General features: G+C 42.9%; 1 protein-coding gene across 4 annotated transcripts in view; it reads right to left on the reverse strand.

Moving 5' to 3' along the window:
• Nucleotides 1–5,724: 5,724 nt before the first annotated feature.
• Nucleotides 5,725–25,601, reverse strand: part of LOC142159835 (uncharacterized) — a 41,992-nt gene continuing 22,115 nt past the window's right edge. Inside the window, exons 1-6 of one of the 4 annotated variants that reach the window (XM_075214623.1) lie at nucleotides 17,745–17,928; nucleotides 15,838–15,955; nucleotides 13,230–13,624; nucleotides 13,059–13,144; nucleotides 10,463–10,604; nucleotides 5,725–7,674 (exon numbers count right to left, since the gene is read on the reverse strand). In XM_075214623.1, coding sequence (XP_075070724.1) covers nucleotides 6,125–7,674; nucleotides 10,463–10,604; nucleotides 13,059–13,144; nucleotides 13,230–13,314 — 1,863 coding nt within the window. In that variant the 5' untranslated portion in view covers nucleotides 13,315–13,624; nucleotides 15,838–15,955; nucleotides 17,745–17,928 and the 3' untranslated portion in view covers nucleotides 5,725–6,124. Of the gene's footprint in view, nucleotides 7,675–9,012; nucleotides 9,102–10,462; nucleotides 10,605–12,321; nucleotides 12,573–13,058; nucleotides 13,145–13,229; nucleotides 13,625–15,837; nucleotides 15,956–17,744; nucleotides 17,929–25,601 lie in introns of those variants that run through there. The other 3 variants (XM_075214622.1, XM_075214624.1, XM_075214625.1) reach the window with 3 other exon arrangements.

The raw sequence follows: 25,601 nt of genomic DNA on the forward strand, positions 1-25,601 counted from the left end.
GCCAAACTCTGGAGTTCTGACAGTGGGCGGAGGCTTTGCTCGGGTGCAGCGCCTGGCCACCTAGTGAGCAATGCAGGAAGATCTGTGAGGTGTAGATAGATCCAAACCACTAACCTGTGAGTCCTCTCTGGAACTGATTGCAGCAGGCAGCAAGGGTCTTTGTCTGAAGACACTGCACAGCCGGGGCATCCAGCAGGTTGAGCTCTGCTCGCAGTGAATATCGGGCGGGATGACATCACGCCAGACGTTCACTGCGAGCGCAGCACGGAAGAGGGGACCGGGGAGAGAGCCAGATTGACACCTGACCTGATTGGTCAGGTGAACACAAAAGGTAAGTTTTTTTTTTTCTTGTTTTTTCCTTTCTTCCTTCTAGGAGTCCTGCCTCAGGCCCCCTTGTCAGCTGGGCCTCCGGGCAACTGCCCATCATGCCCAGTTGGAAAGACGGCCCTGTATCTAGATCAAAATATGTAAGCATGCATCCCAGCATCAAAGGTAGCTCATTATATGCAGGTCCTACATTGACCTATAAGCTTCAAACAACATTAAAATACAGTTAAAATCAGATACACGTATCTCCCAGGCATAGGGACTTACATCTAGTAAGGGCTGATTTATAAGCCACACTCAAAAAGGCCTTAAATAGGTCTAATAGACGGCTGCCAAGACAACACAAGGCAAAATGAAACTAAATCAGAAAAGATACCCCCTGAAGAATTCAATATTTTGGCAATGAAATGTATTGGGGTCATACCTGTCTAACAGCCACTCTACGATTGTGCCCCTGGAAACTGTTACTTCTACATTCTGTACCTGGACGCAGGAACAGCCCCAAAAACCGGACTCCCCACACAGAGAAGGAGCAGAAAGTGGCCAACTATATTGATGCTGACTGGGTTTAATCTATGTGAGTTTGTTACCTAATAAAATTACTATTAAAACACTTGAAACGTACTTCACTACTTCTCGCTCTCTCCCTTACTACACACGCTGCTCAAACAACATTGAGGGGCACATTTATCAATATTCACATAAAGTGAAAAGTAGTTTTCAATCCTTAACGCAATGATAAGGATTGAACTACTTCTCACATTTATGTACAGCCCTGCACAGAAACAGCAGTTCCGAAAAACTGCTGTTTCAGTGATAAAAAAAATCATACTTACCCCCCTCTTCGGAAGCGCTGTCTTCTCTTCACTCTTCAATTGCGCATGTCCAGTTCCAAGAACTGGACATGCGCACACAGATCCCCTCTCTGTCGAGAGAGCGCTGAGTGACAGGGAGGGATCATGTGATCCCTCCACACATGCGCTGTCCAGCTCTGCTCTTCGGAGCAGAGCTGACAGCATTAGATTTCTTCAATTAGGATGATGTACGCCAGCTGCAGCTGGTACATTAACATGACAAGTTGTTAGATTGCGGCCAGGAGCAGTCACCAGTCTGTTGAATGGTGACTGCTCCCAAAAACGAAGAGGAATGCAAAGCAGCAGATATCTATGATATCTGCTGCGATGCCCCCTTAATAAATTTGCGGAGGACACTGTGGGACCTTAATGACCCGTTAAAAGCACTATCGTGCTTTATTAAATATGCCCCTTTAAGCGTAAGCAGGAGAGGAGTCTGACAGAGACACACAGCGGATATCAGGAAAGGACGCCTGTTAAATGCATTTGAATGCCTGGGTTTGAGCAACATCATGTGAATGCAATTTGTATACTAACTCTGTTATAGAAGGTTAATCACTGTGTGTGCTTCATTTCTTTCTTCCCCTTTTCACCATATATTTTCATAGTAATACTGAATTACAGCCAACATTTAATACATAGTGGACTAAATTCAGGAACAACATTAGGAGTTTGTTAATACTGAGACTTTTATTTAACTTCATTAACTTAATTTCATACACACCTGGGACTATTCATTATACCTTGATGCAGGGGCTGGCTGGGCTTGGAGGGGAGGGGGCCCCTGGGGACAAGCCCCTAAGTGGGCTACCTTGGGATGGGTCACCTCTATTTTTTTTTCTTTTAAAGTGTTCCTAATAGGCTGCTGAGTCGAGTCTTGTCCCCGGGCTGACATTTGCCAGTGCTCCTTTGCCTTGATGCCCTCACCCCAGCACACGTAACTTGGACTGATATATAAACTGCAGTGTTATCAATTGAAATATTAGTTAGCCAAGAATATCCACCGTTACCTTCATTACTGTAGCCAAGTCTGCCATTACGTTCATCGGGAGCTCGTGTAAGACTTTCATATGTATATTTGATTCAGAGTTTGGATACCTCTATACTCCAGCCTCTCTCAGTCTGATAGCCCAAGAACAACCATTCCTTGTGTGCAGAGACAATCTGAATTCAAATCCTCTTCACTGCCTGGAGAATTGAATAACTAAATCTTGTGAGGCTAAGATTGTGTCTAAGAATATGCTCAATGCTGACACTTGTACCTTAAGAGTGAATGTCACAAGGCCTTTGCTGAAACCATCCTGGAGGAAGTCCAGGATCTGTGGAATGGCAGCTGCTACTGGATTCAATCTAGAGCTACACTAGGCAATAAACTTCTTCTAAATCCTGTAACAGATGTCACAAACTCAGGGAATCTGACAGACCCTTGTGGCCTGCTTAACTTAACACTAACCTATTGGGAGGCACGGAATCTAACAAAGCAGAAGTTGTCTGCCAGGAACCTCCGCAAGGAGGTTTGGACTTCATGGCTTCCGTCCCGCAGATCCCGATTCTCCAAGCGGATTCCAAGCGAGACGAGCAGTAGGGTGGAGAAGGAGGTGATTTTCCGAATTGAGCAGAGTCGTATCTCAGATGAGGCAGTGAAGCCCGTAAGCTGGATGTCTGACGGTAGAGGTGAACTGCAGGAGGGAACAACTGAATATCGAGGTAAAGCTGAGAGGCCTATGAGCCTGAGATCATACAGAATAATACTCTGCAGACACAGAACCGAACAGAGGTCCACTTAAGCCGGGAAGCTTTGGAGCAGGACCACAGGTGGTATAATGGTCTGCAGGAACAAGAGCAAACTGAGGACCAGGTAAACTGAGAAGCTTGGAGCTGGATCAGTGGTCACAATATTCTGCAGGTTCACGAGCGCATTGAGGTCCGATATGCTGAAAAGCTTTGGAGCCAGACCAGAGGTGGTACAATAGTCTACAGGCACATAAATTAGATTGCTAGAGGTGCAATAGTCTGCAGGTAGAGGAACTGGATTGCTGGAAGTGCAATAGTCTGCAGGCACAGGATGGAGGGAGCCAAAGGAAGCCACGTCTGCTCAGGCAGAAAGTCTCATAGACAAGGTCCAGGTGCTTTAAATAATTTAATAGTCAAATAAGCCTAAACCAATAGCTTGGTGGAGGAGATAAAGAACCAGCCGCCATGAGTGAGCTATGGTGCTCAGCACCAAAGAGGAGACCAGCGGGGACACAAAGGTAAGCACACCAGACCCTGGACTGGTGGCTTGTGGTTCTGGTGTGTGACAATAGATATCTGAAGGAATCTTCTTCCCAGTCTGTACTAAAGTATTGATAACCTGTTATGACAGCCCTTTGTTCTGAGCATATCTGCTCAGTCTCTACTCTATCAAAGCCAGCCTCCCTGGATTTGGATATAAAATTGAGCCTTAGCATAGTAGATATGACCGAAGAAGCAGAGGCGATGGCTATTCTCTGAGCAGTTCCCAGGCTCCTGAAAACCACGGATGGTAAGGCCAGATTGGAAGAATTGCTATCACTTCTACATTTTCTGTTCGGATCTTTCTTAGTAGACGAGTAATCAGTGGAAATGTAGGGAATGTCCATGGAATAACCAGACCATCTGCACCTTCTGCTTTTTATCCCTGTTTTAAGTGAAAAACCTGAGAATCTTCTCATTTGTCCTTGTCACCATGATGTCCACTTGAGGTAGGTGATCCCTTCTCACTGGTAGTTGTAACATCTCCTGATGGAGAGACCCAATCTGTTTATGGTTAAGGTAGTCTGCTACCACGTTCCATTTTCTTGCTATATATAATACTAAAAGTTTCTGCCCAAGACACGATCTTTGCTACTTCCATCACCAATGTTTGACTTCTGGTGCCTCCTGTTCTTTTGGAAACACAGCATTAATTATAAGTTTGAAAGGAAGACACAACAAAGCTTTTCACTACAATAATTAGTTGTGTATACAATTATACTTAACTTCTTGTGCTAGTCAAGGTACAGCGTTTATCCTGGGAGCCCCATTGTCAGTACACCACGATTATTCAGTAGGGAGGATTTTCAGGCACCACTCCAGACTTTGGTCCTGTCTCCAATAACGCAACCCCCCTGTCACAGTCTGCCTTGGTTTGCAGTCCACTATCAACGAATCCAATATAAAATTGCACCAACATACATATCCTCACTTGTCTCAAAATATCTCCCAACTCGACACCTCCATTCTGCACAAGATATGCATCTATCTTCCATTCTCATCACTTCCTTCCATTCTCGATTACAGGCCTTTTTTCGGGCTGCACCCACTTTGTGGAATTCCCTCCCTCACACAGTAAGACTTTCCTCTAGTCTTCAAACCTTCAAGCGTTTTCTGAAAACCCCTCTTCAGACAAGCTTATAGTATACCTCTACCACCTTCTTAATTTCCTTAGGTTACCCTATTACCACTCTCTACACAGCTAACACAAGACAACAACCCTCTGACCAGCATAGTTGTGTGACTGAGCATACAGCCCACTAAATACTTTGTAATCTTTACATTCTAGCTGGACAAATATTCAATATGATGTAGCACTTACCTTTGTGTATCAAACCATTATCCCATAGATTGTAAACTTGCAAGCAGGGCTCTCTTGCCTCTATGTCTGTATGTATTACCCAGTATTGTTTAATTACTGTTTGTTCCACATTGTAAAGTGCTAAGGAATCTGCTGGCGCTATATAAATAAATGATGATGATGATGATATGGCCCCAACAGAGCCCTGATCTCATCATCATCAAGTCTGTCTGGGATTACATGAAGAGACAGAAAGATTTGAGCAAACCTACATCCACAGATCTGTGGTTAGTTCTCCAAGATGTTTGGAACAACCTCCCTGCTGAGTTTCTTACAAAAATTGTGTGCAAGTGTACCTAGAAGAACTAATACTGTTTTGAAGGCAAAGGGTGGTCACACCAAATATTGATTTTATTTAAATTTCTCTTCTGTTCATTCACATTACATATTGTTAATTGATAAAAATAAAGTACTATTTTTGAAAGCATTCTGCAGCATTATTTCCACACCTGCCTAAAACTTTTGCACAGTACTGTGTGTATATATGTGTATGTATATATATATATATATATATATATATATATATATATATATATATCAAACAATTTTGTCTCACACATATAGGAAAGAGCACAACAATCCTATACTCCCTACACAGGACAATTTAACTAAGGGTCTCTATACTTCAGTTGAGGAGTCAAGTTGAATTTGCTCATGTTGTCCTCCATCCGTTAGTGAAAGAACAGACACCCAGTTTTCTGCATTGAAGGAGGGCAAGAAACAATCTATATAAGCTTAGAGCATGCCTTTATAGCTGCTGCTGAATATATTTTAATTTATGGTTGGTGAATGTGCAACACAAACTGACACAAGTTCAAAGGAAATTGCACAGCTGCTTCATGTATTGTATAATAAACATGTTATGAAAAGTGAATTAATAATGTAAAGAAACAGATACTGCTTGTCTCATGGGTGGAGAAATATTTTAATTAAAATTACATTTCATTGTTGGACACAATAATTTTTTTTATTTTTAAGTACAAATTTTTAACTCTGTGAATAGGTGTGAATTGTATGATATCTAAGATGCAGACTACTATGAAAAACAATTCCCACAATCGGAATATGAAAATGGGCTCCCACTTGTGTAAATTCTCTGATGTTCAATGGGATATAATTTTGGTGTCAAATATTTCCCATATTCAGAACATGAAAATCACCTGTCTTTTAGATTTATGGTGCATAGCAATAGCTGATTTCTTTGCAAAGCATTTCCCACATTAACAACATGGAAATGTCTTTTCACCTGTGTGAATCCTTTGATGATTATCAAGAACATTTCCCACAATCAAGACATGGAAATGGCTTTTCATTTATGTGAATCTCTTTTGGTGTGCATTTTCTGATGCCTGTTGAGATCTAATTTAACTGGAAAACATTTCCCACATTCAGAACACGAAAATGGTTTTTCACCTGTGTGAGTCCTGTGATGTTGAACAAGATGTGATTTTCGTGCAAAATATTTCCCACATTCAGAACACAGAAATGACTTTTCACCTGTGTGTGTTTTATGGTGTCGATGAAGAGTTGATTTGTCTGCAAAGCATTTTCCACATTCAGAACATGGAAATGGCTTTTCACCTGTATGAGTCCTTTGATGATTAACAAGAGAATGTTTCTGCGTAAAACATTTCCCACAATCAGGACATGGATATAGATTTTCACCTGTATGAAACCTTTGATGATACATAAGATCACGTTGCCGTGTAAAACATTTTCCACATTCTGAACATGGCAATAGCTTTCGATCGGTGTGCACTTTCTGATGATCGATGAGAGCCAATTTATTTGAAAAACATTTCCCACATTCAGAACACGAAAATGGTTTTTCACCAGTATGAGTTCTGTGATGTTGAACAAGTTGTGATTTTCGTGCAAAATATTTCCCACATTCAGAACAAGAAAATGACTTTTCACCTGTGTGAATTTTACGGTGGCTAATTAGAGCAGATTTATATTTAAATAATGTCCCACATTCAGAACATAGCAATGGCTTTTCACCAGTGTGAGTTCTGAGATGTTGAACAAGATTTGATTTTCGTGCAAAATATTTCCCACATTCAGAACAAGAAAATGACTTTTCACCTGTGTGAATTTTACGGTGGCTAATTAGAGCTGATTTATATTTAAATAATTTCCCACATTCAGAACATGAAAATGGCTTTTCAACTGTGTGAATCCTTTGATGCCTAACAAGAGGATATTTCTGCGTAAAACATTTCCCACAATCAGGACATGGATATAGGTTTTCACCTGTGTGAATCCTTTGATGATACACAAGCTTGCGTTGCCGTGTAAAACATTTTCCACACTCTGAACATGGCAATAGCTTTTGATCGGTATGTATTTTCTGATGATCGATGAGACATGATTTAGTTGAAAAAGATTTTCCACATTCAGAACACAAAAACTGACCTGTGTGAATATTATGATGTCTCACAAGAACTGATTTATATTTAAAGCATTTTCCACATTCAGAACATGAAAACTGACCTGTGTGACTTTTATGATGTGTCATAAGAACTGATTTATATTTAAAGCATTTGCCACACTCAGAACAAGAAAATGGCTTTTCACTTCTGCAAATCTTTTGTTGAGATAAGAGAGCTTCTGTCTGTGTAAAACATTTCCAACCTAACTTTTCATTAACTCTGTGTATTGCATTATGCATAATAGTATCTGAGTTTTCAGGAAAACATCTTCCATAGTCAGAAGGTTCAGATGATTTATCTGCACTGTCAGTTACTGGTAGGGTAATGGTATTTGCTTTTCTAGAATTTTCCATAACGTCATTTTCCATTTCACAGTCTAGAGATAAAATGGGATGTCCGGCTGGGATATTCCTGCTGTTGTGTCCATCTGTTGGAAGTAAAACATATAATGAATGGTGTCAAACAAGTTTTCTAAATGTGTATCTTGGGTGTGAGCTTCCATATCAATGTCTGTGTGTAAAATAACTTGAAGTTTAGAACCTGCCTGGAGTAAGTTAGAGCATTAAACGTGGAGAAGATATATGTCAGCACCCAGCATCATGTATAGTGCCAGGTAGCTGTACAGCTGAACAATACAGTTGAGGCCAAGTGCCAGCTTATCTGTTGTCCTCTTTGCTTACAAGTATTGCTTAATATTGTATTATCTGTTGTGTAGTCAACCTGTAAACAGTATTTTCAGTGTATGTAAATAAAGATGAAAAAATACATTTATGTTACATTTTAGCCTCCATCTCCGTAAAGCTGATGATTTTAACATCCCAGCGTTATTTAGGTCATAGATGTGATAGTAGAACTCGCCATGAATATTGGGTTGTGAACATGTTTTGGCAAAAATATGGATGAACACCTGATATATATATTGCTCTTGTTATATACAGAGTCACACTGGTAAGGACAGGGTCTGACAACTGTGTGGTTCTTTGTATCCAGTTAGAGCATTAGAACCTTCAGTCAACTGTTAGATGTTAGAAAATAAAGCTAGTCCACAAGGCTCTGTAAGTAGTATTCATATCTCCTCTGCACAGTTCCTATGTCCAACAGTTATTACTGACCATAGCAGCAAACCTCCTATATATGGTGCTGTATACGTGGTAACAAGCATGGCCTTCCTCTCTTACATACCCTTGAGGTTGGCACTCAGCATTCACCCACAGCCAACCCCAACTCCTGCCTCTACATGAAAAGCATTTCATACATCCAACTTGTTTACAGTGAGGAATGTATTGTGGTGTCCACTTCTTGCATAGTGCTGTTGGACAATTCTCCTAAGAGGGTAGAATTTCCATGTGTAGACAGGGAGGTTTGACACTGGCTTCTAACATCATAACTATTTATCCCAATGTCATGAGAGCTCAATACTGGGGATGAGGAAAAGGTCACCCTGGTTGTTACCAGTATTGTAATATAAAACCTTCATCTTATGTCCTAACCAAGTTATTTCTCAGTATAATTTTGTATAATCTTAGAAAAGCCCTTGGACTAATGTTTCCTGCTTGGTCACATCCGGACAATATACCAAGTTTTACTATCTGTAACATATGTAACGCTTAGTTTGCAGAAAGAGAGAACATTCTATGTATGAAAAGATATGAAGCTTGAAACTAACTGAATCAGCTTATTTGTATGTGAAAAGAAAATGTCTATAAATACAGTATGTGTGAAAATCTAACTGTAATCACTTCTCTATCAGAAGATAGGTCCATACCGCTGTGTGTTCTGAATAACAGCTTCGTTCTTACTTCAAAGAAAGTGTAAGACTTGATTCTTGCCACAGAATGGCCCTGTTAGAAAGGTTACACCTCTGTGGCATATGCTCAAACACTAGTTCCAAATGATGATGATGATATGTGCATATATAATGTATAAAGCGTAAACTAACTATGCATGCAATATATATGAATATATGGACTGGTAAAACTTGAATTACCCCTGAAGTTAGTAGCGCCAACCATAAATCTTTGTGATCTGTGGCATGTGCCGTCTGTACTTGAGCTCTCGGGGCGTACCATGCCTTGAGCATAGCAGCCAACAGAATCTATGGAGACATCAGAAAGGCATTGCTGGCAAGGTTTACAGTCACCATGGAGACGTATTGGGTGAAGCTTCAGACCCTGGTGAAGAGTGGGAGAAATACCCACATTCAGTATGCCAATCAGCCAAGGCAGTCCTGCTCCCTGTGGGTGGAAGGAATGAACCCTTCATGCTGAAAGTATCCAGGACCTCATTATCCTAGAACAATTTCTGCTGAAATTGGCCCTAGAGATATGAGTGTAGATAGCAGATCACCAATACCCTACAGCAACCTGCCTGGTTGGATGGAGAGTATGTTGCCAATCGACCAAGGTGGAGAACATCTACAGTCCCCCCCTCTGGCATAAGGACCAGCAACCATTCTGATCATTGGAGGTGCTTCCCGTGCCAGCAGCTAGCCCACAGAGCCAGGCCTGGCCCTTCCACCATGGCTTGCTGTCATGAAGTCTGGCTATTTGTCTCTGCAGAACTCCACCCCAGAAGCATTGGAAGTGGTTGACAGTGAAAAAAACAAGATATTATATATGAAACGCTTTTGTCATTAACGATTCTTAAATTAATTGAGCCTTTATTTGGAATGTTTTAAGCTAAAGTTTTAAGTTAAGTGCTGAGGACCTGACTGGTGAGGGTCGTCATAGCTGTGGCTCAACTTAAAGACATTCCTCTGGCTCAGGTAAATCTTGATTGGGGGACAGGACCAGGGTTCTTGGAAATGGAACAACTGGATGGACTGCCCACCAGTGTCATCCTAGTAAACAACTGTTGTGAGAGCTGGTGCTGGGCAGTGTGCAACTGTGACTTCTGCACTATGTGTGGGGAAAATCTATATTTTATTGGTTTCGCTCCCCAGGAGAGAGCATAGAGAAACGCCATATGCTGTATGTAACTGCTCTGACTACATGACAGTCAGTCCACATACTGATCTAAGCTCTCTGCTGGGTGACCTACTACCTACATCACAGTACATGAGGTGGAGGAGCTGAATGAAGGAGCTCACACACTGGGCAGATACTTTGTCCTAATTAGTATGTAGTGACAGAGGAGGGCGCAGAATGAGAGATTGTTGTATGGACAGAACATGGAGAAGAACTGAGTCTGTTCTGTATATAATGGTTATTACTCACCTGTGCTGGTATCTGTAGGAATGTCCTCCGTACCCAGCTCATCACCCCTCACATACGTCTTTTCTCCACCATCAATGTGGGTTACATGAATCCCCTCTCCCTCCTCTCTATCTTCATCCTTAACATGTATCAGGTTTTCATCCTAAATAGCACACACAATAAAATCACATTATAATAATATCTGACTATAAATAATACTAGGGAACACTCATATCTGAAGAAATAGCTATTGTGAAGAAACGCGTCAGGATAAACACTCTTTAATTAGGACCCCGCTACATCTCCTATACAGACACTCAGGACATTTGGATATCTGATCACTTTAGCATTCACCATTTGCAGTGTGATAATTTAAGGAACAACAAGATCATCTTGGAGATCGGAGGGTTACACCCGCACAGCGGATCGGTGAGCTAGTTGTGTTATCTGCCTGTTCAGCTCATTATATCTCCGGTTAAACAATAGGACTTCCATGTTCCTAAAGTGAAACATTTTGGCTGTGTTTACCTTATACTTCTCACCAGCTGTGGATTATATCATTTCTGACTGCCCCATTGTTCACTCCTTTATAAATTGGGACTGATGCCCCCAAGGAGAACAGTACCCTGATGTTATATGCCAATGTCATGGTTATATTTATGTAAATATTGTCTTGTTCCTTCCGCATAGGTTTACAAACATAACATTAAAATGTATCTCTCATCTCCCCCTCCTCTAATTTCACCAAAATGTCATTCAATTTACAGATCTTGTCCTTGCAAATATATTTATACCATCACATTTACAGGGCGCTACCACTAGCAAGTAATTAGTCTCAAAATCACCCAAAAATTAAGGATTGTCATTTCATGGTGCACTGATCACATACATTTAAAACATATTTTATTTATTCTAATTAAAAACTTTATTTGGCTGTAATTTTATCTAAAATATGGTGTCATATTAAAATATAGAATGATATTATGAAAGGAAATATGAAAGATGTGTATCAAAGTTTGGGATAACGATCTCTAATTCAGTGAGTTTTAAATCTTGTACATATGTTTTTAACCATGTTAAAAGACCATAGTATCTGTTAAGAATGGGGTAAGTAATTGTCCTGATGAGTTTCAGATACACTATATGGACAAAAGTATTTGGCCATATCTGTTAATTATAGAATTGAGGTGTTTCAATCAGTTGCCAGATCTCTATAAAAACAAGCACCTGGCCACGCAGTCTCCATTTACAAACATTTGTGATACAAAATGGTTAGTTCTGAAGAGAACTCAGTGACTCAAGCGTGGTTATGTGATAGGAAGCCAACTTTGCAATAAGACGGTTCGTTTGCAACTCAGCCACGAAGCGGAAGACCACGTAAAATCACAGAGCGGCGTCAACGACTGCTAAGGCGCATGGTGCGTAAAAGTCGCCAACGATCTGCCGATTACAAAGCTGAAGAGTTCCGAACTTCCACTGGCATTAATGTAAGCACAAAAAAATGTGCGGCAGGAGCTTAATGGAATGGGTTTCCATGGCCGAGCAGCTGCGTTCAAGCCTCACATCACTAAGACCAATGCTAAGCTTCGGATGGAGTGGTGTAAAGAACACCGACACTGGACTGTGGAGCAGTGGAAACGTGTTCTGTGGAGTGATGAATCACGCTTCTCTGTTTGACAGCCAGATGACAGAGTCTGGGGTTGGCGGATGCCGGGAGAACGTTACCTGCCTGACTGCATTATACCAACCGTGAAGTTTGGTGGAGGAGGGATAATGGTATGGGGCTGTTTTTCAGGGTTTGGGCTAAGCCCCTTATCTCCAGTGAAGGGCAATCTTAATGCTTCAGCATACCAAGTCATTTTGGACAATGCTATACTTACACTTTTGTGGCATCAGTTTGGGGAAGGCCCTTTGTAGAAACCTAGCACTACAAAGACATGGTTTGATGAGCTCGGTGTGGAAGAACATGACTGGCCCGCACAGAGCCCTGACCTCAACCCCATCGAACACCCTTGGGAAGAACTGGAACGGAGATTGCGAGAAGCCTTCATGTCCAACATCAATGGCTGACCTTATAGATGCTCTACAGAATGAATGGGTACAAATTCTTACAGAAACACTCCAACATCTTGTGGAAGTCTTCCAAGAAGAGTGGAAACTGTTATCGCTGCAAAAGGGGGACCAGCTCCATATTAAAGTATAGTATTTTGATAACAATTAGAATTTGTCTATCCTTTATGTTACAGCTAACGGCTATTGACAAACTTTTAGAACAGATGGTAAGAGGTCTTCACCTATAGCAGCCGCCTTTCCCGTAGAGTTAGTCGCACTCACAGGTACTCGAATGTCATGCCATGTCTTGAACGCCTATAAACTGGTTTATTCTCTCCCTCTATTTACACTTACTCTGGTTGTCAGAGAATCATGAATTCCCTTTGATAGATCTATAGTACTATGTACTAACGTGTGAGAGTTTGTATTAGTGTCATCTGTGTCTAATGTTATGGTTGTTATGCTGTAAATACATTGCTCATTTTCGCACACATAAAATGCAAAAACAAAATAAACATAAGAACCTGACATCAGTTTTATTATTAGAACTGCTAATTATATGTACCTGAAATTCACGTGAGATATTTCCCTCTTCCGCTCTATAAAGAGGACTTGGACATCTCTCTGATACATTTCCATTATCGGATCCATCTGCAGGAGATGAACACACAGTGACTGACCACATGGTTTATATAGGATATATCAGAGGATGTGTATATCTAGTTAGGTCTCTTACCCAGTGATGTGAGGGGCCGGTGACTCTCCATCATGACGTCCTTGTACAGATCCTTGTGTCCCTCTAAATACTCCCACTCCTCCATGGAGAAATAGACAGCGACATCCTGACACCTTATAGGAACCTGACACACACAATGATACAGTCATCACCCAGACACATCCCCTGGTGTTACTGTATAATGTCCCATTCCCAGCAGTCACCTCTCCAGTCAGCAGCTGAATGATCTTGTTGGTGAGTTCTAGAATCCTCTGGTCATTGTTTCTCTCATGTATCAGTGAGTGAGGTGGAGGTTCCATGATGGGGCTCTGGGTCCTGCTCCATCCTCCTGACACCATCCAGCTGATGCTGGATGACACATGATTACTGGACTCCTTCCTCACTACTGTGTAATCCTGTGTAATGTGAGACAGTAGTAAGTATCACTATAGTTGAGGTTCAGTGAAAGTCCGAAACTGGTAGAAGACCTATATGACACCTTGATCTGGATATTTCTAAAAATTATTTATAGGAGACATGTATGTAGGTGAAAATAATATTCAGTAAAGAAAATACCATAAAATTACTTGTCTGATAGAAACTGTCTGAAATCCTCACTCTACTCTCTTCCTCTTCTTCCTCAACCTGACCCCTTGACTCTGTTCTCTCCAAACTTCTCCGCTCCCTCTCCTCCAATGACGGTCTTCACCTTGCTCACCTCTTTAACCTGTCTCTCACCACTGGTGTCTTCCCCTCCACCTTCAAATCTTCTACACATTTCTACTTATGGCGGTGGCTTTGGGCCTACTGCACATGCTCAAGTTCTTATCAGTAGTAAACCAATAGAAGTCTGAGATCATGTTTATAAAATATATATGCAAATGATTTTAGGGTCTCGTCTATAAAAGCAAGGTATGTGCGACATAACATGGCCTCAGTTTGTAATGCTACACAATTGCCAAACACCTGTTTGCTGCCAGTAGTTTTTGTAGCTTTCGAGTTTATGTGCCATGATTCCGTTGCATGAAGGCGGCGTCCTACAAAAATCTGTGATTACACATATCTACTGGAAAATCTATTGACAGATAAGTAACACTTTTATTTACTTTTTGAATAATATTATGCTTTGCATTATTATAACTCTTTTATATTAAATATTTATATCAAATAAACTATTTACCTGTTAGACAACCTGAGTGTCACATGTTATTTAATCCACTGCACCCTGAGCCTACAGTTTTCAAATGGGAAAACCTTCTTTGACCAGTCCTCTCCCTCAAACTACCTCCCCATTTCCCTGCTCCCCTTTGCTTCTAAATTCTGACCCCTCTCTCTTCCCACTCTCACCTGGAGCCTTTCCAGTTTGGTTTTCATCCCCATGCAACTGAAACTGCCCTCGCTAAAGTGACAAACTACCGACTCCCTAGGTTTTTGTGAAACTGCCCTCTCCTGGTTTGCTTCCTAACCCTCTGGCCACTCCTTTAGTGTCTCTGCTTCTGACTCTCCCTCCCCTTGTCACTTTATTGGTGTCCCTCAAGGCAGAGCTCTTCTCTCTCTACATCACCTCTCACTGCAAACATCGCTGCTTTGGGAGTCAATCTTTACCCTGCCCTCAGCTTTACTCCTCATATTCAGTCCCTCACCAAGTCCTGCCGCTGCCTCATCCGTAACATTACTAAAATCCACCTCTTCCTCTCCCAGGAAGTAACCAAATCCTAATCCATTAACTCATCATATCTTGTCTTCAGTACTGCAACCCTGTCTCACTGGCCTTCATGACTCTCACCTTCGCCCCCTCCTTCAATCCACCCAGAATGCTGCAGCTAGGCTCATCTTCATCTCCAGTCGCTTCTCTTACACTGCTCCTCTATGTAAATCCCTTCACTGGCTCCCTATCCATTCCAGAACTCAATTCAATCTTCTCACCCACACTTACAAAGCCCTCAACAATACATCTCCCCACACATCTGTGACCTCGTCTTGAGGTAGACCGCTACCTGGACACTCCACTCTGCCTCAGACCTATGCTTCTCTTCATCTCTTCACACTCCTGCCTCCAAGACTTCTCCTGTGCTGATCCCCACCATTGTAACTCTTTACCTTCTCTAACCTACAATCCTTTAAACACTCCTTCAAAACTCACCTCTTCTTACTCACCTGTCCAACCCCCACTCAACTATCTTGTCCACCACCTGGTCTTCCTTTGCCCACCATCTCCACTTTATTCCAGTTGCTCCTACTGTCTCTCACCTCCGCTCCTTCTAGAATGTAAGCTCTCAGGGGCAGGATCCTCTTTCCCTATTGTCTCATGTTTTCCTACTGTCCATCTTCCTCATATGTCCTTGTCATGTCTTTTACTGTCCCTACAGTTTTATACTCGCACTCACTTATGCTCCTTAGGTGTAACTGTTTCCATGTATTTGTGATCTTTGTCAATTGTCTGTAGCTACGGAATCTGTGGCACCATATAACTAAATAATAATAATAATAAATAATAACAGTACATCTGGTGCTATCACTTTCTTTGTTAGCTCCACATCATCTACCCCCGGACAATACTCCATATTAATTCTCTGAAGATTTCAAGAGACAATAGAGATATCAGTGTGACATTCCCAGATCTCCTCACCTCTCCAGTCAGCAGTGAGATGATCTCCAGGGTGAGATTAAATATCCTCTCAGTCATGTGACTCCTGTCCTTTTCCATCATGAAGACTCTGGGAATGGGCAGACCTTGGCAGTGAGCTCTGTAGGTAGAAACCGATATAATTTCTTTGTTTTAAATATCCTGGTGGGATGGAATTCTGTACTGAGATAGTAGAAACTATAGGGCTATTAAATCCATTTCTCATCAATATAATCAACCCACAAAGTAACACCAGTATGAATGTTCAGATCATTCCATCAGCTCACACTACAGTTCATACATTTTTGTTAAAAGGAAAATACCATCACATTCACATAGCAGAGCACCTGCAGAATACAGAACCTTTTAACAATTGGAAATTAATGGGATTTAAAAAACTGATAAACTAGTCTATAACCAGGTACTGGTAATGCAGTGTAAAATGTACAGTGTGTTATAGTACTCCTTCCCTGCACACTCACCTGAGTCCCCTCTGCCTGGTCTCCCAGCACTGTCACCACTACTCCTTCCCTGCACTCCCACCTGACTCCCCTCTGCCTGGTCTCCCAGCACTGTCACCACTACTCCTTCCCTGCACTCCCACCTGACTCCCCTCAGCCTGGTCTCCCAGCTCTGTCTCCACTACTCCTTCCCTGTTTTCCCCTCTGCCTGGTCTCCCAGCACTGTCTCCACTACTCCTTCCCTGCACTCTCACCTGACTCCCCTCTGCCTGGTCTCCCAACACTGTAACCACTACTCCTTCCCTGCACTCTCATCTGACTCCCCTCTGCCTGTTCTCCCAGCACTGTCTCCACTACTCCTTCCCTGCACTCTCACCTGACTCCCCTCTGCCTGGTCTCCCAGCACTGACTCCACTACTCCTTCCCTGCACTCTCACCTGACTCCCCTCTGCCTGGTCTCCCAGTACTGTCTCCACTACTTCTTCCCTGCACCCTCACCTGACTCCCCTCTGCCTGGTCTCCCAGCACTGTCACCACTACTCCTTCCCTGCAACCTCACCTGACTCCCATCTGCCTGGTCTCCCAGCACTGTCATCACTACTCCCTCCCTGCACCCTCACCTGACTCCCCTCTGCCTGGTCTCCCAGCACTGTCACCACTACTCCTTCCCTGCACTCTCACCTGACTCCCCTCTGTCTGGTCTCCCAGCACTGTCTCCACTACTCCTTCCCTGCACTCTCACCTGACTGCCCTCTACCTGGTCTCCCAGCACTCGCACCACTACTCCCTCCCTGCACCCTCACCTGACTCCCCTCTGCCTGGTCTCCCAGCACTGTCACCACTACTCCTTCCCTGCACTCTCACCTGACTCCCCTCTGCCTGGTCTCCCAGCACTGTCACCACTACTCCTTCCCTGCAACCTCACCTGACTCCCCTCTGCCTGATCTCCCAGCACTGTCTCCACTACTCCTTCCCTGCACTCTCACCTGACTCCCCTCTGCCTGGTCTCCCAGCACTGTCACCACTACTCCTTCCCTGCACTCTCACCTGACTCCCCTCTGCCTGGTCTCCCAGCACTGTCTCCACTACTCCTTCCCTGCACTCTCACCTGACTCCCCTCTGCCTGGTCTCCCAGCACTGTCACCACTACTCCTTCCCTGCACTCTCACCTGACTCCCCTCTGCCTGGTCTCCCAGCACTGTCTCCACTACTCCTTCCCTGCACTCTCACCTGACTCCCCTCTGCCTGGTCTCCCAGCACTGTCACCACTACTCCTTCCCTGCACTCTCACCTGACTCCCCTCTGCCTGGTCTCCCAGCACTGTCACCACTACTCCTTCCCTGCACTCCCACCTGACTCCACTCTGCCTGGTCTCCCAGCACTGTCACCACTACTCCCTCAGTACATTAGTACAGCTATATACTGAGTCACTACATGGACGTAACATACCTCTCCCGGAGTTAAACAACAACTGAATTATGACGATGATACCAGGTACCAGGAGGAACAGAGGGATCTGGGTAATGTAGTTTTCTGGTTTCCTCCTCACCTCTTACCCCAGGATAACACTAGATGTAGAACTGTAAGTGATATTACGATGTAATAAGACTGCACTATGGCGGCAGACATGTTTGTGAAGACCAGCACGTGTGTACAGTAAACATTAGCACATTCCTACAATAAATAAAGTCTCCTAATCACTAGTCTGTGTTATCACTGGTGCATTGTGCGGCCATGTATAGTAAGGAGAAGTCCCTTCATCTGGAAGAGAGCTGGTTATATGATGGGAATGAGGAGAATGCAGCAGTCACAGATGTTGTATCTCTGCTGGTTTTACCAGGGTCTGTGCACTCCGCTGCCAGAGATTGCAGGGAGAGGAAAACATGGAGCAAAGGAGCCCGTGGACGGGATAACCCAGATACACTCATGTATCCAATATATGTCAGTGGCTGCTGCATCTGCCACTGGGTGTAAGTGGAATATGTATTTTATTAGTCATTACACAGGTCACTTGTTCTATTGGAAGTCATATCCAGCACATTCTAGTTTTACCTACTGAATTACTTTATAATTGGTACTTTATAATAATAAAAAAAAATAACAAGTAATTGCATTGATACATGTGGCAGGAGCAGTGTGCCAGGCATATTGAATATAATGATTAATTAGCCTGCCTGGCATCTCTTCACTCTCACTAAGGTTGTAAATGCCTTGTACAGTCTGACGGTATAGGGAATTAATAGTTTCACCCAGTGGCGGATCGGGAAGGGAGGGGGAGGAAAAATCCCCCCCTTACACAGTAGGGCTGTTCTGCCTGTGGCCGCACACTGGGCCGAGTCTTTAAGGGGAGAAAAGCATGAAAAAGGAGTAAATTTGCACCTTGGAAAACCATGTTGCATTGGTGTGGGAGGTAAATTTAATATGTGGAGACAGATTTATAGTTGGGATAAGACATTTTCTATATCAACTTTAAATTTCAGTGTAAAATTAAAGTTATGAAGTATTTGTGTGCTACATGAAAAAAACAGCCTGTACTTTCCATAAGTGCAAAATAATAAACTAATTTGCACCCTTTACACTATAACATGATTTATCCAGGAGCAAACGTACTCCTTTTATTTTGCTTTGCTCTCTTTAATGACTCAGGCCCACTATGTGCAAGTCCGTGATGTGGCAGTAAAATAATCTTCATGCGCATAATCAGTAATCAGTCTCGGATTCCACTAATTGACCAGAAGAACCTTCAGCCTGTGTTCAGCCGCTGGGATAGGTTGCTTAGGTCCGTCTTGTAATCACGCGTGGTGTAATCACAATAGCTTCAGTTTTTAAGTTGCACATGGTGTTCTTCATTAATTTCATGGGTATCTATTAAAACATTAGTATATATATTTTGACGCGTTTCTTTACCACTCGGACATATATTCCAACTCTCCAGGAATGTCCGGGAGACTCCCGAATTCCTGGTAGGTCTCCCAGAATCCCGTGAGAGCTGGCAATTCTCCCGCATCTGCCCACTTCATACCCGGCATGGAGGGGTGTATGGGAAGAGTGGACGGGGCTTAGCAAAATGCTGCATTTTGCCCCCACCCCCCAGTGACATAATGCCTACTTTGGGACTTTTTACCACTGTAAAAAGACCCAAAACAGGCATACGTCACTGGGGTTAGGGCCAATATGACACGGTTCACAAAGCCCCGCCCCCTTCTGCCCTCTCCCACCACTCTTCATTGATCTCCCGGAGGAAGCCAGGCAAAAGTAGGCAAGTATGCACTCTGGCAATTTCTTCAGAGGCAATGCAATCGATCTGAGTCTTTTTTATTGTTTGCTGGATTCAGATCGATTGCAGATCAATTGCGCCTGGGCTCCAGTATGAGCAAATACTGTGACTTTCAATGACGAGTTTTATTTTGCCCAAACCGGATTACTATCAGAAGATTTCAGAAGTTCCAGCCTTGATCTATGTACTTAGGTGAGGAAAGAAACTGGTTAATTATGGATATGAGGGGAGGTCTTTATTTAGAGTATTTATTTTTTTTGTAATTTTTTTTTCTTCAAACATTTTTTCTTAGTTCACTACAGGGCCCAATGGGCCCTTAGTGCCAGGACATGCTGGCTCTTGTAGTTCTACAAGTTCCAGCATACAATGCCGACCATACGTAATCTGACACTTATAGTGCCACACACTCCAGAATACCCATACATTCTATGGTGGCCAGGGCATGCTTGGATCAGTAGTGCACAATGCAAAAATAATAACGTATATCTTTCACTTTACCTATTAACACACGCATGACTGTGGGAATAGCCCTAGTGCTTTCAGCATGGGACTGGTTTGTCCTGGGGTGAGGGGGGCACATTTTTTTTGCGTCCCAATTCACCCAGGGAATTTAGCCCCATGTTCAATGGCCCTGGACTGATTTTTTTTTTAAAAAAATTACTGTTTACAGACATGACAAGGTATGTGCTCACCATCAACAAAGAGTAAGGGAGGAAAAGGCAGTGTCATGAGCGCCCAGCCTGTCTCAGATACAGCAATCTGAACAGCTGGCCGTGACTGGCGTCACCTTAGCCACTTAGCAATGAATACAGCTTTTCTGCCACCACAAAGGATATATTATGGTGTCCTTACGTTCACCAAAACCACTTATTAATGTTTCACACTTAAATCACATACACATGTAGCATGATCCTCCCTGGGCTTCGTGAGTTCACAAAGAATCATGGAGAACACGCTAGATTAAATGTATTTTAATCCGAAAAATGTTTCCAAGGCTTAGTTACAAAAAGTTATTGAGAAGACATAGAAGTTGCACAAATAAGTTTCAGAAAATAAAATAGGAAATAAAACCACTAAAGTCACTACTTACTAGTTGGGGCCTAATTAATTAAGGAACTTAAAGAAGTTTCTTATTTAAGTCTCCTGGACAAAACCATGTTACAATGCAAGGGGTGCAAATTAGTTTTCTGTTTTGCACATAAGTTAAATACTGACTGTTTTTTCATGTAGCACACAAATATCAACTTTAAATTTCAGTGTACAAATAAGTTATCAAATATGTGTGTGCTACATGAAAAAACAGTCAGTATTTAACTTATGTGCAAAACAGAAAACTCATTTTCACCCCTTGCATTGTAACATGGTTTTGTCCAGGAGACCTAAATAAGAAACTGCTTAATTTAAGTTCCTTAATGAATCAGGCCCTTGTTGTGTGTGAGGAAACACAATTGAGAAATATTGGACATTTATGTCTTGATAGACCCCCTCATTAAAATGCACATGTAATATCTAAGGCAGATTTGAAACCTTTTTTCACATAACTCTCACCCCCACCTTAGGAATTACATTTTAAATTATGTCAGATTGATTACAAAAATGTCACAGGGCTTTTGAAGTGAGTTAGGGATGTCCTGAGCTCTGGATTGCTCACAGGACCTGAGTTCTCACCTCTGCTCGTTCTGCTTCGCTGGTCAGGTCCACATCTTCTGCATACAAAAAAATCCTCAGAGATGCTTATATCCCTGGATCTGGCTAATTTCCAAAGATTATTGACACTTACATAGGTTCAGACTCATGTCATTTAGCAAAGCACACGTTGAGATTACATTACAAGGTTACATACAATATACAGGGTGATTCAAAAGTCGCAGTACACCCTTTTATTTCAAAAACTCTACAGGAATTGGACCGATTGGCCGATTTCAAGATGGCGCCCATGTTTGGTACATACCGTAAAAGATAGACCACGTCACCCATACCTTACTGGAGTATTCAGGTTTCCCAATTTCCAGTAGAGTTTTTGAAATAAAAGGGTGTACTGTGACTTTTGAATCACCCTGTACATTGTCATACCTGATTATTAAGGGGAAATAACAATAATACATAATCATCACAGGCAGGAAGGAGAATGCTGAGAGGAAGAGGTTGTTAGCATCTGCCTCTCTTGCTCTGCAGCATCGCCTCAGGATGCTGCTTCATCTCGGTAGCTCCTGCCTCTAGGATTATATTGGACTATATTATTGTGTTTCATTGTATGTATTATCTGGCAGTACCTCTATTCACCATAGGTGTCTATAGATTGCAAGCTTTCGTGCAGGGTTCTCTTACCTCTCTGTCTGTATGTATTACCCAGTATTGTCTTATTAATGTTTGTTCCCAATTGTAAAGCGCTACGGAATTTGCTGGCGCTATATAAATAAATGTTGATGATGATGATGATGAGGTGTTGCTATTGTGCCATTTTCTTCTCATTTTTAGGGGTTAACCTGTTGCACCAATTATCTCCTGCACCTGGTGGTTCCATATTTATACTTGCCACTCTTTAGTACCTGTGCTGGTCATTGTTGTTTTGTTGCATTTCCTTATGGTTGTGTTCTCCTGCTTCTCCTGTGCTCTGGGACTTTCACATGCTGCTGCTGACATCACTACACCGGATTTCTCTTTACTCAGCCATTCTACATGCATCCGCTGTATTCCTTTGCTACCAGTATACAGCCTTACTCAGAAATCCCCGTGCAGTATCAGCAATATTTGGTCCGCACTATTTTCTGATTAAAACCTTCTTGCTGTGATTTCCATTGAAGCATGACAGAGGTCCTGGGAGTCAAAGAGGAGATACAGCAACAGGAGGCGTAAGGTGTGTGTGGAAAGGAGAGCCTGCCGGAAAGACCGAGTGTACAGAGGAACATAGGGATACCCAAGCTATGAAAACAGAAGCTGAGTGTAGCTTCATTCATAGGAATCGGGGGAGTGTTGTACCAGGACCATAATGGGAATCTTCACCCAGTATCTTATGATAGCCAAAGTTTGTCTCCCAGCAAGAAGAACTCTCCAATCCACAAATTGGAATTTCTGCCGCTCAAGTGGGCTATAGTGGATAAGCTGCATGACTACCGCTGCGGTGTTACTTTTGAGATCCAGACATATAACAATCCTTTGACCTACGTGCAGACTACGGTGAAGCTTGATGCTACTGGACATCAAGCTGGCAGCATTATCAGTATACAAATTTTTCATCAAATACCAGCCTGGGAACACCAATGTAGGTGAGAATGCTCTGTCAAGATTGCCAGGGAGGTCTTGTGAAGGAATAGAGGATGGTTGGGTTGAAGTTCCTGCTCCTGAGGTGACAGGGATGTGCCATGAAGGCCGAGTGACCATCCTTCCTGTGAGGGAAAGCATCAATTCTCTAGGAGCCACAGAGAAGGCCATACCGCCATCATATTGCTGTTTGACCAATCTGGATATGGAATACCTCCAACAGCTAAACTTTGCCCAGCGGATGGCAGATCAACAGCAGGATCTAGCAATTGGACCGGTGCGGTGGGCTGTAAAGTACAAACAGAAGTTGCAGAGCAGTGGAGTGAAGGGTGAGGAGATGGCTCTACTGTTACTTCAGAGGGAATTCCTAGTAGTGAGGAAGGGACTACTATATCGAAAGTCCCAAGGGAAGATTGGAAGGACCTGAGTGAATTTGGTGCTGCCAAGTAAGGATCGGGCTATTTAAAGCTCTGCTCGATAAATATGGTTATCTAGCCATTGAGAAGACTGCCGGTTTCATTGGAGACAGGTTCTAGTAGTGGGCCACTAGAGCTGGTTTGCATTGATTTCTTCTCCATGGAACCGGATGAAGGGAACATTAGCAACGTGTTGGTGGTGACTGACCATTACACTCCAAGCCTACACCACCAAAGACCAGAGGGTTTGTATAGTCGCCAAGGTACTATGGGAAAAGTTCTTTGTGCACTACGGACTACCAGCACACATCCACTCTGACCAAGGTCGAGACTTCAAAAGCCGTTTGATCAAGGAGTTGAGTGAGGTCTGTAGGATCAAGAAGTCAAGGACGACCTCTTTCCATCAACAGGGGGATCCACAGCCGGAAAGGTTAAACCAGAACTTCCTCAATATGCTGGGCACCTTAAACCCTAGAAAAAAGGCACAATGGAGCAGATACATTTCCAAGTTGGGGCATGCATACAATTGCATGAGAAATGAGACCACAGGGTTTTCCCGTTATACTGTGATGTTCGATAGAGAGGCAAGATTACCCATAGATCTCTGATTCAGGGTCTCACCAGAAGATACTCCTGGGACCTCAAGGTTATAATACATAACCAGGCTGAAGGAGGAGTTGAAGGAGGCATATAGACTGGCTGAGCAGTCAGCAAGGAAGTTGGAGGAGAGGAACAAGGCCCGGGTACCGGGTATGTTCAAATAAATGTTAAGCTTTATTGATTATAGATGTGTAGCAGAGTATTCATGCTTAAAACTCTCAACAGGATGTGGCTGGTGACAGAACCTTGTATAGCCTGAATTTACATATACAACATAACAGTCGTCCACGAACATTCAGACAAGTATTATGTGTGTTCAATTTGACTTAAATAGTTACTACATAAATGGCAGATAGTATCTACAATGATCTCTGATCAGCTTTTGGACCCACTGAGCTCTAGTGTGTTTGCTGTTGCCGTCGCTGTTCAGCTGCTGTACCCACGAAATTGTCAGGGCCCTGGACCTCCAAAAGGTGAAGGAGCGGTCTGTTGTCTGTCCAGGCCCCTTACAGTACGTCCCTGATGGCAGCCCTGGCTGCTAGGCATGTTTTACCAAATGTCTGGTGTTGTAGCACAGGAAGGTTTAATACGCTGTTGTGACTGTGCAACTACAGTATAAAATGTATATCTTTATATCTTTAATGAAAGTTTGAGCCAGGACCAGAGCAGAAGGAAGGCCAGTGAGAGGAATGAAATGGGCCATCTTAAAAAAGCGATCGACTACCACGCAAACGGTATCAAATTTCTTGATGGCAGGAAAGTCATTTATAAAGTCCATAGTGGTCTAGCAGGGAGTGGTAGTGCCTGGAGAAGACCTCAGGTGGCTTTAAGGGAAGTCTTGTGCAGGCCGAGACAAATTCCCTGGTATCTGAACAGAGAGTAGGCCACCAGTAGTTTCGGGAAATGAGTACACCTGCATGACTGACAAAACGAGAGGAGTGACACCAATGAAGGAGTCTTTTCTGAAGATTTAAAGGGACAAAAGTCTTACCCGGAGGTGGGAGAGGTCACTCAGGTGGAAAGCAGGCATTTAGGGTCCAGAATGGGATAATTACTAGTCTCCTCCAGGTCTTGCTCATTGATGAAAGCCCTGGAGAGGGCATTTGTCCGTGTGGCTCAATTTGAAGGTAATATGAAGGTTAAAACGGGAGAAGAACAAGGACCAGTGGGCCTGGCGGGGATTGAGATACTGGGTGGTTTGGAGATACATTAGATTTTTTATGGTTGGTGAAAATGGTAACTAATTGTAAAATAAATCTTCACTCAGAAAATGCTTCAAAGAATGGGAATTGAGATCCTTGGAGAACATCAGAATGTCGTCTAGGTAGACGACCACACAGGAGTAGAGCACATCCCTGAAAAGTTTTGTTCATGAAGCTCTGAAAAATTGCGGGTGCATTAACAGAGCCCGAAGGGTTCGTGACAAGTTATTCGTAGTGGCCCTCCCAGGTACTGAACACAGTTTTTCATTCATCTCCACTACGGATTCAGATTAGGTTGTATGCCTTCCAGAGGTCCAATTTAGAGAGAATCAGGCACTCTTAATGCGGTCAAAAAGTTTAGAAGAATGTGGTACTGGTTCTTGATGGTAATCGAGTTCAGACCGCGGCAAGCAATGCAAGGTCGTATGGAGCCATCCTGCTTCACAAAGAAAAAATCGGCACCGACAGGAGAGGAGTATGGTCTAATAAGTCCCCGTTGAGAAATCTCCTTGATATACTCAGCCATGGCCTGAGTCTCAGGGATGGACAG

The sequence above is a fragment of the Mixophyes fleayi genome, chromosome 6, assembly GCF_038048845.1.
Source record: "Mixophyes fleayi isolate aMixFle1 chromosome 6, aMixFle1.hap1, whole genome shotgun sequence".
NCBI lineage: Eukaryota > Metazoa > Chordata > Amphibia > Anura > Limnodynastidae > Mixophyes > Mixophyes fleayi.